General features: G+C 38.0%; 1 protein-coding gene across 3 annotated transcripts in view; it reads right to left on the bottom strand.

Moving 5' to 3' along the window:
• kcnb1 (potassium voltage-gated channel, Shab-related subfamily, member 1) overlaps nucleotides 1-13,282 on the bottom strand; it is a 272,019-nt gene extending 258,737 nt beyond the window's left edge. Inside the window, exons 1-2 of one of the 3 annotated variants that reach the window (XM_039735288.1) lie at nucleotides 13,266-13,282; nucleotides 1,591-2,264 (exon numbers count right to left, since the gene is read on the bottom strand). In XM_039735288.1, coding sequence (XP_039591222.1) covers nucleotides 1,591-2,157 — 567 coding nt within the window. In that variant the 5' untranslated portion in view covers nucleotides 2,158-2,264; nucleotides 13,266-13,282. Of the gene's footprint in view, nucleotides 1-1,590; nucleotides 2,265-2,668; nucleotides 3,045-3,541; nucleotides 3,805-13,265 lie in introns of those variants that run through there. The other 2 variants (XM_039735286.1, XM_039735287.1) reach the window with 2 other exon arrangements.
• Nucleotides 13,283-13,896: the final 614 nt, after the last annotated feature.

Below are 13,896 nucleotides of genomic sequence, written 5' to 3'. Positions count from 1 at the left end.
AGCAAGGCTGCAGAAATGAAGACTGAACTTGTTCTTCCTTTTTATTCTGGCTAAGGGGAGGAGCTGACAATAAACCAAGTGCGGTGAAACTAAGTTTTATATTGCTGTTGTGCTCATTTATATTAATGCTTTGAACCAGATGAATATATATTTATTTTAAAGAGCGTTATAAGAGAATCATAAGAGAATTGCAATAAGGATTGTAAAAAATGGAATACTTTACAATGACTAATTGTCACCATTGATATAATTAACAAAATATTTGTCTTTACATTTCAGTTTAATTAGCATGTTTAATTTACAGTTTACATTACCCTACATTGGTCATGTGTGAGGTAAATTATAAGCCAATATATTTAAAAAAATAAATCAAAGAGAATGGGTGGAAGAACAACTATGATGCTATAAATAAATTAAAAAAAATCAACTTGTTTTGACCAGAATACATGATATGCTTCATTTATTTATTCTTCAGTTCCAATTCTGTAAAAGTGCGTCATAAAGTTTTAAAATTTGGAAAAATAACAGTTATTTTTTCAAGAATTATTAATTTTTTTTGACACACGTCCACTATATACTCAAGCATCACTTCCAGTACTCACATTTACTGTATGTACCTATTCTATACTGTATATTCAAATACCTCTATTTATATATAACTACTACACATGTAATGCATTATTACATTACAATCGGCCCAGTTCTTACAATTCAAAGCCACAGAACAGTGCAACTGTACAACTTAGAAAATAAAGAAAAAGCTAAGTAAGCAGTAAAAATTATCAGGCCAGTGCCACTATGCCCAGTGTAGTTCTTTGAACCCGGGGAGCGTCTCGGGCAATGCACTCCTATATGGTGAGCCTCTAGTCAGTAAAAGGTATTCCCCAGTTTCTGGGCAGGAGCTCCTAGGATTTATCAGACCTTAGCTAGCCCAAGAAAAAGGATTAAGCAGGCCTTCAGTAAAAGCAAAAGAAGGAGAAGAAGATTAGCTCTGCCTTAATGGGAGCAAAACACCCACCTTCACACTTGCACAGAGGTGTCATTGTGGGGCACAAAAGGAGACAATAAATATCTTTAAAAGTCGTCGCACTCATACACATGAAATACATCCTCTTCAAAACTACGTATAATGCTTGACTATATTTATCTAGCATGGTGTTGATATAACGTTCTGTTTCACAATGCCTAAGCACTTAATTTGAATTCAAAATCACAAAATTCACTGCATATGTACTTTACACCTTTACACAAAGAGTACTGTATATAAACAAACAAAAACTTGCCTTGAATTTAACACAGACTAAAGCCACGTTTGCAAAAAAGTAGCCACCGTTTACTTGTTTTAGGAAAAGCCTCAGGAAAGCCTTTTCAAATGCCATCACTCAGATTAGCCTTTTCTAATCTAGGATTAAAGCAATCCTCGGAAAATTTACGTAGCCATCTTCAGCAAAAGAGAACAAGATGTATCATCCGATCTAATGTAACACACCCCGCGAATGCATGTGAAAGAAGCCTCGTCACTATCAGAGACCCTCTCCAAAACGCCCCCCTCACCCGCCCATCATCAACCGTGTCCCAGAAACACTTTACCTTTGCAGCAACTGAAGAGTTGGGCTTTTCTAGCAAGTCCCAGAGCTTCTTGCGCTTGTCCGCGCAGCAGGTGTTATCAAACTCCTCTCCTTCTCTTTCTCTTAAGGTTTCGGCCTCTCGTTTCAGTTCTTCGTTCATTTGTTCTTTTTTCTGGTGATACCTTGCCTGGCAACAGGACTCCAAATAGATTTCATCGATTCCCCAGTAGTCTAATTCCTGACTGAATGACAAAGCGCACATCTCCTCCATCATATGTAACTTCCCAGTGCGGTAAAAATTCAAAATGGATGTAAATGCCCCCGGGTGTCTATCAAAAAAGTACTCGTTATCCTCCAAATTATAGTCATCGCATATCTCCATTAATGCTTCGTGAGTATTGCAGTCTCTGAGTTTTCCCAGCCTCGTTCGGGGCAAACGGTCTAATGTTCTCCAAAGAACTTCGTGAGAGAGCCCGCCAACATTGAGTCGGACTCTCCGTGAGCAAGCTTTGCTCCGGATAATATCCACCGGCTCTGGTGGCAACGATGTAGTGGACCTGGATCCCGATTTATTCATTCCAGCTGGCATTGTGTCCTCCGTAAATCCCCCGACTCCTTAAAAATTACTGCCCGCCGTCCGCCAAGCTTCCCCAAGTTAAGGTCTGCATTTGCGCCTTTTTAGATCCAGTCGCGCAGCTGCAAAAAGAAAAAAAAGAAAGAAAAAAAAAGCAGAGGAGAAGCAATATCGATAACACTTTCAGAAATGGAGGCCAAACTCAGACGACCTACAACAGCTCAGAAAGAACATTTCTCACATAATGTCAGCAGCTTTATCCACTAACAGATCGTCTAATCTGCTCAAGGAGCGCAGCAGCACTGAGCGCTGTCCACTCGGCCGAGTGCTGAATCGGCGGACTTTCTAAGCTTTATGGTCTTTTAACATATATATATATATATATATATATATATATATATATATATATATATATATATATATATATATATATATATATATATATATATATATATATATTTACACAAGTCTTATTGCTAAAAAAAAATCTGCATTCCATTACATTACCCAGTAGCAACAGTCTAACCTTGAGCGCCACGCATTTTTTCCTTTATAATTGAGGATACTAGAAGATTCATATTGCCGTAAAATGGCAGGTACCATGAATGAAAGAAATACAGGGGAAATGAAAATCCAGAGAAAATGACAGTAGCAATTGCATTGTGGACAATTTGCTAAAATCGAAAGCTAATAACAAGTGTTAATGTTTTACTGTCACATGTTCAAACAAGATTATTGAGTGAAAATATAGGGTAATATCAGTGGACGTCACGGGGACGTGGCTAATTGGCGTTATTTGGAAAAACAGCTTATTTTCAAAAGTCTGAATTTGCAGAATTAATCCACTCAAATGTTGTTTACTATGTTTGTTTTCAGACGTCTTAAGCCTTGACAACAACCCCTCAGCATCCACCCCACCCCGCGCCCCCTGTCGATTTTACATTTAGTATTCCTTGAATGTCAACAAATGTTTAGTCTCCAGCCATAACAGCAATATTTTAAACAGAGCACATGCAGAATCGAAAATCTTGAAAAATGTATTAAAAGATCAAAAGAAAACATGACGTTGAATGACAAGACGTTTCTTATTCTCTTTACAAATAATCACTAACATGAGCTCTATCTATCTATCTATCTATCTATCTATCTATCTATCTATCTATCTATCTATCTATCTATCTATCTATCTATCTGCTTTGTTTTCGAAGGAAATCAGTAGTACAATAAATAATTTATTTTTCCGAAACAAAATCAAAAATAAATAAGGCATCACAACAAACCGAACTGTACAATTCAAATTATACAAATAAGAATGAATGGATCTTTCAAATAATTTTTCGAAAATATCTTCAATAAAAACGTCCTTTTTTATCTGGAGATTCACATCGTTAACACGTACCTCCATTAAAGCCACTAACAGGTAGATGGAATAAAATCACTCCAGGCGGTGCAGCTCTCCCGAAGGGGATGAACGCCAGTTTTCACAGTCAAAGCATTAAGATGCTTAGGCTTCTCATTTATTTCCTGATCATTTCACGAGCTGATTTTATAAAATTAGTCTAGCATTAAGATGCCTTTATGTCTTCTGCTCCTGTCTTTTAATGGAGATCAACAAGTCTAGTTTGGATCTGCACGATATTCTATATCATTACATTGCTTCTTATTTTCAGTGAAAAAAAATCAGGGGCGCTCAACCGCATCTGCAAAGAAAGTTAGAGCTCCACCGGCTGGCCGAAAGAGAAGACAACTGGCTTAACCATTTCACTCCTACCAGACGGCACCACGCATACACTCTCAGCAAAGAGCGGTCGTTATGAGGTGATGGTAGCCAAGATCAAAACTTTGGGAGCAGAGAGCTACACAAAGGACTATCTATCTATCTATCTATCTATCTATCTATCTATCTATCTATCTATCTATCTATCTATCTATCTATCTATCTATCTATCTATCTATCTATCTAGTTCTGTTTTGCTTTCAAGCCCAATACATTTATTTTTAAAATTCTTTGATATATAATGCATCAATACCAACCTAAATGGCAAAATTCGAGTTATACGAGCAATACTGGGTGATTTGCGACAATAACATATTTTAATGTATAGTATAGCTTTAAATATTGTATTTTAGTTTAATTATTTAATTTTATTACAATCAAATTTATACATAAAAAATATATGTCACATTGAATTATTTACTCTAATTCAACTGATGTATATAAATAATTTGATTTCTGTAAGCACATGTCTACCACATGTCTAGGTTGTCATGAATGAGGAGGGATAAATAAAGATTTTATGGGTAATCTGACTTGTGCAGATGATACATGCAAATATTCCATTGATTCATATGCATAGAAATTCCAACAGTCCATTCCAAAAATTGAATAATGTCAATGTATAAATTTAATACAAATATAAACACATAGTTACCTTCTTTCCGATTTTATTTATTATTTTATGTGAAAATATGTAAGCATACCTGATGATTCAAAATAACCTCAGCTAACAGGACTGTAAACTTCGTTATGCAGGCCCATGTCCACTTAAGTGAGCATATTTGAAAAAAAAAATAATTTGTTATTATTACCTTTTTCTTCAGGTATAGTAATGAACCCTTAAAAAAATAACAGTGCTATTTTTAAAGCAGTAGCAAGACAGAATGTACTTCTTAGCCACTCTCAGAAGTACTGTAAAAGCTAGAATGAGGTGAACAGGTTTAGTCAACTGGCGACGCTGAACTGGCCGCAGTGTCACTGAATGTGTGTGTGCGCTCTGTTTTGAACTTGCACCGAATGATGAAGGCATAGGCTCTCATGCCCCACAACCCCTAATTGGATTAAGTGGGTTTGAAAAGTATGTGTATGTGGCATTAATTATATATCTATTTACAAAAGATGATGCAAACTCACCTGATACATTTTCCTGAATTCTGAGCACCACTCAAAACTTTAACTTACTGTAAAAATGTTTTGAGAAAAAATATTGCAGCATTGTAGTTTGTATATAATTTTGTAAAACACAAAACATTATAATACATTTTTCAAATCTTGAGTTGAGAATTCCAGACCCCCATGACCCTGTAGTTAGGATATAGCGGGCTGGATAATGGATGGATGCATGGAGTTGAGAATTCAATGTGGTTGTCCTTAGCATGTGATGGTTAAAACAAAACAAACAAACAAAAAAAAAAGAAATAAAGCATTAGATGAAAATAATAAGGATCTGGAAGTCAGCGTATTTTGTAAGTCTCATTAAAAACCTAAGGAAACATTTGATGAGAATGTGCCATTTAACCTAACAGCTTGTCAATCTTCTCTTAACTTTACATGTCCAAGAAATATGAAGTTAGACCTGAAAATGGTCAGGATACTGCTTTAACTGTTCTACTAGATAACTTGATCCATTTATCTAAACTCTCTCTAAAAGAGCTGAAGAGTAATATTTGACTAAGATTTATTCACATTTAGCTTCCTTTCTATCTTTTCATATAGCCCCGTGTTTCTCAACCACTCGGTGGGGAGGGTCACGGGCTGCCACTGGTGGATCGAGAGTTGCTATTGTTTATAATGGTAATGGGTTGTAATTGGTCCCCTACCCCCTCAACCCCTTTAATAATCATGCTTGAATCACCAAGGGGACATCATCCCATGGTCTGGTGGGTCACAAAGACACTCATTTGGGTATAAGTGGGTCATGACACCAGAAAGGTTGAGAAACACTGAAATAGCCCATACCCTTTTTTACCTAGAAAAATGTTGAATGTATGAGGATGGCCATTTGCAGAGGCCAGCAAACTATGATTTTACCTGTAGTAAAGGAGCAAAGAGCCCCTCCAGATGAATGTTCTCCCCCTTCATATCCATATGCTAACAAGAATTTATCTTTGTATGACTTTACTTACTGTGTTAGGCTGGTTTCCCGGCCCAGGGTTTGTTTCCTGCCTTGCACCTTGTGTAGGCTGGGATTGGCTCCAGCAGACCCCCGTGACCCTATAGTTAGGATATAGCGGATTGGATAATGGATGGATGGTTGGAAGACTTTATTAATATTTAACCAAAGAGGTTGGTTTCTCTTTTACTGTTTGTGTATTTTGAGATGGTTGTTTATTTATGTAAATATTGTAAGTTATGTGTTTAACATTTTCCATATTATATTTGTAAATCTTGGTAAGTGTTCTGAGCTTGTGCTTCAGGTGGAACTGAAGTGAAAATATCTGACACAATTAAATATGGTGTTTTCCACCTGACACTCATATACAAAACTGCCTCCTCCACCAAAGATGAAAAAGAATTCAAAATTATATAGTAAGAATTAGTCAGTTACACTAAAATCTGAGAAAGAATTGTATCATTTGAGGGTATATATATTTTTTGTAATCAGTTAGGTATTTTAGTGACTACTATAAGGAATGCTAGCTAAGGATGGCTGTTTTTTTTTTTTTTTTCAAATTGTGGGGCAAATTAATTTTTTTCCGAATTTTAAGCAATACTATCTAAGAGGGTCACCACATACACAGCTGGATCCTTTCTTGCGCTTCGTGCTAACAGGTAGGCTCTTAGATTCCATGACTCTGAATTTTTGATGCTAATTTCAGAAATGTACTGTATTCATAATTTTTCTATCACCCATAGTTTTTGAGATATGTCTTTTTTATGCTGTACATGTAGTGCAAAAACCCTTATTAAGCTGTACAAGTTTTTAAATATTAAATCCTGTATTAAGATGTTTTATTGCTGTTTGCAAACATTTTGCACATTTCCAGAAGAGCAAAAGACGAGACTGTTGTGCAAGAGTTTGTAGGTTGTCACATATCTGGACATGTTGAGAAAGGAGCCTGCTCTTTGTCTGAGGCACGGCTCCATGCCAGTTGGTGATCGGATGTTAATGTGTAATTATCTACCTTTGTGCTTACATCTTTAAAAATGAATTTCTTAGTTTCTATTCTGGACTTTTTACCTGGAAATCTTGGAGCAGTCAGCAATGAGCATGGCAAATGGCTTCATTGGAATATTCATGAAAATGAAAAGCAATACCAAGGCAGGTGGAGTCCCAGTATGCTTGCTGACTATTTCTGAGCCCATAAGAAGGATATTCATGAGGCCAAGGACAGCAGAAATTTGTACACTTATATATACACACATGTATATATAGTGTAAATGTACATTGTAATGGATGGACTGGTGTCCCAGCTGGGTTGGATCCGATTCCCTTACCTGGTATAAGGGAAACAGTATAATGGATGGTCAGGAAGGGTGGTGTAACGTTCCCACTCATGATCAGAAGAAGGGCATAGAAGGACACTTTGGCAGCTGGGCACTGTGACTGAGCAGCAATGGATAGGAATTCTTTATCTGGCTGAGAGGCCAGCATATTTGACAGATAACCTTCATGGACAGGCATCCATTCAGGATGATTAGCAGTTGGGATGCCAGAAGAAATGCGGCACAGTGGGAGACTGTCTCCAGGGCCGTCTTAACAAAATTATAGGCCCCTGGGCAAAGCAGTGCACTGGGGCCGCTACCTTGACAACCAATCAGCAAGTCATAACATACATAGATTAACATGGGGACCCTATACTCGTGGGGCCCCCAGGCAACTGCCCAGAGTGCCCGTGTGTTGAGATGGCCCTTACTGCCTCCCATGCACAGGTCAGGTCATCTTCCCATACACTGGGTATGCTGGGTGCTGGGTGGCAGCATCCCTTATGGTGAGGCATCATGGGAGTTGCAGTCCATAGGGTTTCACGGGGGCCACCAGAGGAAGCTAGTGGGAGATGAATACCCTGTTCCAGGGTGGTTCTGCCTAACCCAGAAGTGCTTCTTGGAGACAATGGTTTGAAAATGGTTTTGGGCGTACGCCCAGGTCAGGTTAAGAAGAGATCTCTCCACTTTTCCCAGGTATTCAGAGTTGGGTTTTGGTGGGCAAAGCTTGCTGGGAAATGTGGAGGAGAAAAGGAAAGGAAGGAATGATTGTGCACTGCAAACAAAAATAAAAGTTACATTTATGGAAAAAAACTTGCTGCTGTGGTTGCCAGAATTTTACCATAAAAAATCAGGTGACAATATTTTTAGGTTTTCAGTATAACTTTGTAGTAAATAACTGTTTTTTCCTTTACAACACATTACATTATAACAGAAGTGAATGTTTAACCATTACCTGAAATCCATGCACTGTAATAAATATGGCAATCAATAAACTTTTAAAAAATGTTGTTATGATCAAATACCACAGTCTGCATCAGTAAAGTAACAACCAGCCAATAGCAAATGTGTTGTACCATTTAACTATACATTGAAAAGAATTCAACATTTAAGGAAGTTATGGCACATTGTCTGGTGGAGAAGTAAAGTTTCCTTTTGTGGTGTATGGTGTCCTACAGGTGTGCCAGCTTATCGAATACAACTCACCATAAATCAGCTTCCATAGCCTCAAAAAACCTTCAGAATGCAGGGGAAAATAAGTCAGCTAACTTTGTTTTACGTTTTTTTTCCCATTCTGTGCAAAGGTATGCGGTTCACCAAGAACAATATGGTGAAAGGGGGCGTGGCCTTATGCAAATATCGGAACTCCGGCGTTACTGAAACTGCGCTTTACCGTTTTACATTTTACAGATGTTTACCTTTGCTCTTTAACAGTTTTACAGTGTAAAATTAATAGCCATTTTTTCATTGTAACCATAATGCCTCAGTAAACGGTATGTAGCATATTCTGAAGTTAGAAAAATATTCACTGTATAGAACTAGGCTGTAAAAAGGGAGCGGCACGGTGGCGCAGTGGGTAGCACTGCAACCTCGCAGTTAGGAGACCTGGGTTTGTTTCTCGGGTCCTCCCTGTGTGGAGTTTGCATGTTCTCCCCGTAGTCTGCGTGGGTTTTCTCCGGGTGCTCCGGTTTCTTCCCACAGTCCAAAGACATGCAGGTTAGGTGTATTGGCAATTCTAAATTGTCCCTAGCTGGCGCCCAGCCCAGGATTTGTTTCCTGCCTTGCGCCCTGTGTTGGCTGGGATTGGCTCCAGCAGACCCCCGTGACCCTGTAGTTAGGATATAGCGGGTTGGATAATGGATGGATGGAGGGCTGTAAAAACTAATGAAATGTATTGTTTAAGATATACAGGTATTTTTTATTAGAAAAGAAGGTAACTTTCCTTTTTTTTTCAGAAAAGATATTTTACTTTCACCAATACCATTAAATTTACTGACATTTTTTGCAGTGTGTTGTACTGTACTGTACTGAGTAAAAGAAGCCTGGTAAATGTACGCTATAAAATAAAAGCACCTAATTCAAACCCTGGATTGTCATTGTGTAGTTGTATCTATGCTTGAGGACTCAGTGATGCCCCTAGTGGCCACAACGTTTATTATAAGTATGATAGAGAAAGCCTTTTTATATACAGTATTTGAATTCAGCACTAACAACACTGTAAGAATTACCCATATTGATTCGTTTGATAAAAACTATCAAAAATAAATATAAATATAAAATAAATAGCGGGTTGGATAATGAATGGATGGAATAGTATATTTATAATAATAATAATATAAATATAAAGAATATATATTTCATACCCAGTGTAACTGCAGATATTAAAAGCATATGACTAAGGGAGACAGTTGCTTGAAATCATCTCCAACCAGGAGGGTCTAATTTAAGATGTACTTCGGAGATCTGAAGTCAAGACAGGTGAATGTGACAGACAATTCTGCGCTTACATTGGCTGTGGTTCACGCGGATTCAGGAAGAATGCACTCCGTTTAGGGTCAACTTTAATCACCAGCTCAAAATTTCAAGTTCCTGGCAAAGTAGATGACATCATATTTTACTGTTAGCAAATGGTGTGGCTGCTTCCTCGTTAACTCTGAGCATACTATTAAAATGTGATCTTTCAATTCTATTCATGTTTTCTAATGATCTTTTACTGAGAACTGCGATAAGGTCAGAGGTAAAATACAATGTCCATGTTTTAGAAATGACTAATTACATAATTCTTACACATAACGATACAAATTTGTTTTAGTCACACAGTCGAACAAAGCAGTTCCAGACCAAATAATATACAGTAAATAGAGCGTAGCACTGTCTAGCCATTAATATTACCATTGAGCTAAAAATAAAATAAACCTCAGGAGAGTCCATGGTCAGTTATAACAAACAGCCAACTACCCACCCCCTCCTGAGGATTCTTGTGGTAAGACGAAGAGTGTTTTAATGAATTATTTCATGATTCTAGTGCTACCTTCTAACACTTGCCGGAGCTGCGGCACGCACGAGAAAGCGTCGTCTGGTTTAATGCCGTAACTGCCGCCAAGCCTCCTTACGCTAATCAGCAGGCACCGTCTACAGCACAGTTGGTTGAAAGGGCAACAGGTCAGCGTTGGAGAGATGATTGATTGGAGTTTGTTTTATTCATATGAAGAAAATAATATTAATAAACATACACACTCTCAATATAAGTGATCGCTGGTGGGAGAGATAGCGTGATGCTGACCATCAGTTAAAGAACTACAGTAAAAGGCTGCGAAGGCTCCGCGTAGCGGCTGTGATCTTATCAAACTGAGCAGTGCAACTGGCGAGAAGGAATACGAGAGTCGGAGCTGGAAGGAAGAAGACGGCTTATGTCGGGGCAACATCATGAGATGGGCAAGAGGCTCTGGGAACTGAGAGGAAGCCATTGGTGGCAGTGATTCGGATCCGTGTCAGGGTAAGGAGCCTGGTTCCGAGGCTTTGGTAGATGAGCAGAATGCTCTGGGAACCCATGAACGGTGCGTAACAGAACAAGAATGTGACAGTCTGCGACCTTAAAATCATCCCGTTGTCATGGAGAGGACAGAGCAAAAAAGGATTCGTTGGTTTTACCTCCCAATTTTGGGCATTTTTAACTTTAATTATTTGGATTATTTATTGAACACCCTGCACATTTTTACACTTTTAATTCTATGCTATTAAAAAAAATCTGGCTTGTCTGCCCCACACGCAATTGGTTCATCCCAGTCATGATCATCGATCTACTGAGGTTCTGCAAAATGCTGAGCTGTGGGCACACTGGGCATCACAATTCTACAGTTAAAAAAAAGTTGTAATATGACAACACGGATGTGTTTCCTTTGGGCAGAAAACAGCTTAGAAGTAAAGTAGTGACACCAAGGGTTCAAATATACATTTAATTCAATTTTATACTTACTGTTTGTCAAAACATCGACCCCAAACGTTTACTTTGAATCTGCTTGCACTTTCAGGTTAGATGCTAAACCACATTTCATTTTACCTGTACAATGACAATAAAGTTGAATCTAATCTAATGAAAAGGTTATGAAAATGAATGGATGGAACGATGAGTCAGCTGGCATTTTATGAAGTTTATTCATTACTGTTTTCTAACATTTCAATTTTGTTTGTCCTAAGACTACCATATCAGAAAAAATGAGATATCTATTGCATTTGTGTTCCGGTGTTCCATTTTTGTCGGATAATATTTGATTAAATAAAATCATATTTGATACTCTCAGATAAACATTTCTTACCAGCTTTCTAGTGGGTTATTTTCTACCTGTCCATGTCCAATGATCTGTTTTTCCTTGGTCTCTTCTACTGTATTTGCACGGTTCAAGTTCCAGTAACTCTCTAATCAGAGGCCATGGTTTTTCTCTGTTTTAATAAAAGTAAACATTTTCTAGCAGAAAGGGGCACTAACTGTTGGCAATAGTTCTGTGGCTATCATTTGCAATGACACTCAGCACCTGGGGCCTCATGTATAACACCTTGCATAGAATTCACACTAAAACGTGGTGTATGCTAAAAATGTGCATACACACACACACAAAAAAAAAATCAGATGCATAAAATTGTGTGTAACAAAGGTCTACGCACTTTTCCTTTATAAATCCCAAACAACATGTATTTTAATGCACATGCACTTGCTTACAGCCCCACCCTATCTCCTCCATGAAATTTCACATATTTGAATTTGCAAATCAATATAAATAGCCCCTTCCATTAAGTGTTTTGTTAAACGACAATGGCAAAAGCACATTTAAAAATAGAAAAATGTCAGTGATTGCAAAACGGAGGCCATGCTCAGTGAAGTGGAGGCAAGGAAAAATGTACTATTGGGTGGCTTAAGCAGTGGTATAAACAACAAAAGGAAACTGATGGAGTGGCACAGGCTGGCAGAGGCACTCAAAAGTTCAAGTTCAGAAAGTCACTTAGTGCCAAAAATAGAAAAGAAGTGGTCAGATATCAAAGTTGACGTGACAAGGCGAGTCACAGCCCACCATTTGAGTGCCAACACCACTGGATGAGGTAGGGGAATTCCGGGGCTCACACTGTTTGAGCAGCAAACTGATGCAATTGTTGCAGAGATGCTTATATATCTTGCCACAACATTAATGTGATGCATTTTCATATGACAAATTATTTGCACATTAATAGAGTGGAAATGTTTTCTATTTATACTCTCTGAAGGTGCCTTTATAGCAATGTGTGTGCAGCAGGCCGTTACGATTACATTTGTAAAAGCGAACGTTGCTGTGAATTGCACTTTGATGTTTGTCTTTTCATCCACAGTTTAAGAAAATCTTATATATCTGGATGACAAGTGGACAATACCATCCAAAACAGCTGGCAGGGCTCTACTCAGTGATGACTGAGAAATACCCAATTGGTAAGCCAGTTCACTTTGAAAAGTTCCTGTGGATAAAAACCATAGGGTAGGCAGAACTTGTAAAGAAGCAGATAGACCACAAGTCCTCAAAGTCTGTCTTTGTAAAACAGCCCCAGTTCAGCATACAACTCCAAAAGGATAGCTCTTGGAAATTTAAATTGACTTAGAAGCCAGTCATCATCATGGGACAAGAAATCAGTGTGATCTCTAAATGCGCTCTCTCTTCTAATTCTTCCATTTCCAATGCACTGAAGTTGGAACAGTTTGTCCATTCCGTGCACCATTATATTGTTACAGACATGTTACAATCAAGTGCTTTAAATTTGTATGCAATTCATTTCAGTGTATTTGATAAAGCCCGCATCAAGGATGCGAATACAAAAATGAAACGGAAACTACACCTAAACAGTAGCACTGCTTTGACTGCTGGAAACGGGTGTACACAACAATTTTGCACATACGCACCCTTTACACATGAGGCCCCTGGTCTTCATGCCTGTAACAGCATCCTTCTTCTTTAAGCTTTGGGGCATCAGATCCATCGTAGCATATCAATATTCCCATTCACTGGCAAAGAGCATGATGTTTTCTCAGCCTTTCTCCAACACAATAAACTAGATGTTCTAGGGAGGAAATAATATATCATGGAGTTAATATGATAAGGCTCCACCTGTAAGAGCTTAGAATTGGAAAGATGAGTGTCCATATTAAAGTACAATCTCTGCAATGCTCTTTGTTGCCATATATGTACCCATACTCCCCTATGACTCCTAGTGAAACATATGTGGAAAACGACAAAGCTGTAGATCTCCTGAGAGTGTTAAAAAGTATAAAAAAGCTCTCTTTATAGCCTGGGATTACTATTCTAGATTAATAGATGTTACCAGTAAAAAACCTCAGCTGCTGTTTAGAACACTGGTTAATCTAACAAATTGGAAATGTGAACTGCTAAATGCAAAATCCCTACAAACATTACCAGTACCCACTTTATGAACTTATTTAATGATAAAAATAACTAAATAAGATTCAAGATTGCAGTGTCACCTTCCATGATACATATTACATTGGCAATCCCTGTCTCGCCCTTCAAACGCCA

The sequence above is a fragment of the Polypterus senegalus genome, chromosome 14 (genome assembly GCF_016835505.1).
Source record: "Polypterus senegalus isolate Bchr_013 chromosome 14, ASM1683550v1, whole genome shotgun sequence".
In the NCBI taxonomy this organism is placed as follows: domain Eukaryota; kingdom Metazoa; phylum Chordata; class Cladistia; order Polypteriformes; family Polypteridae; genus Polypterus; species Polypterus senegalus.
Note: the sequence above shows the minus strand (reverse complement) of the source record. Positions and strands in the feature narration are given on the sequence as shown.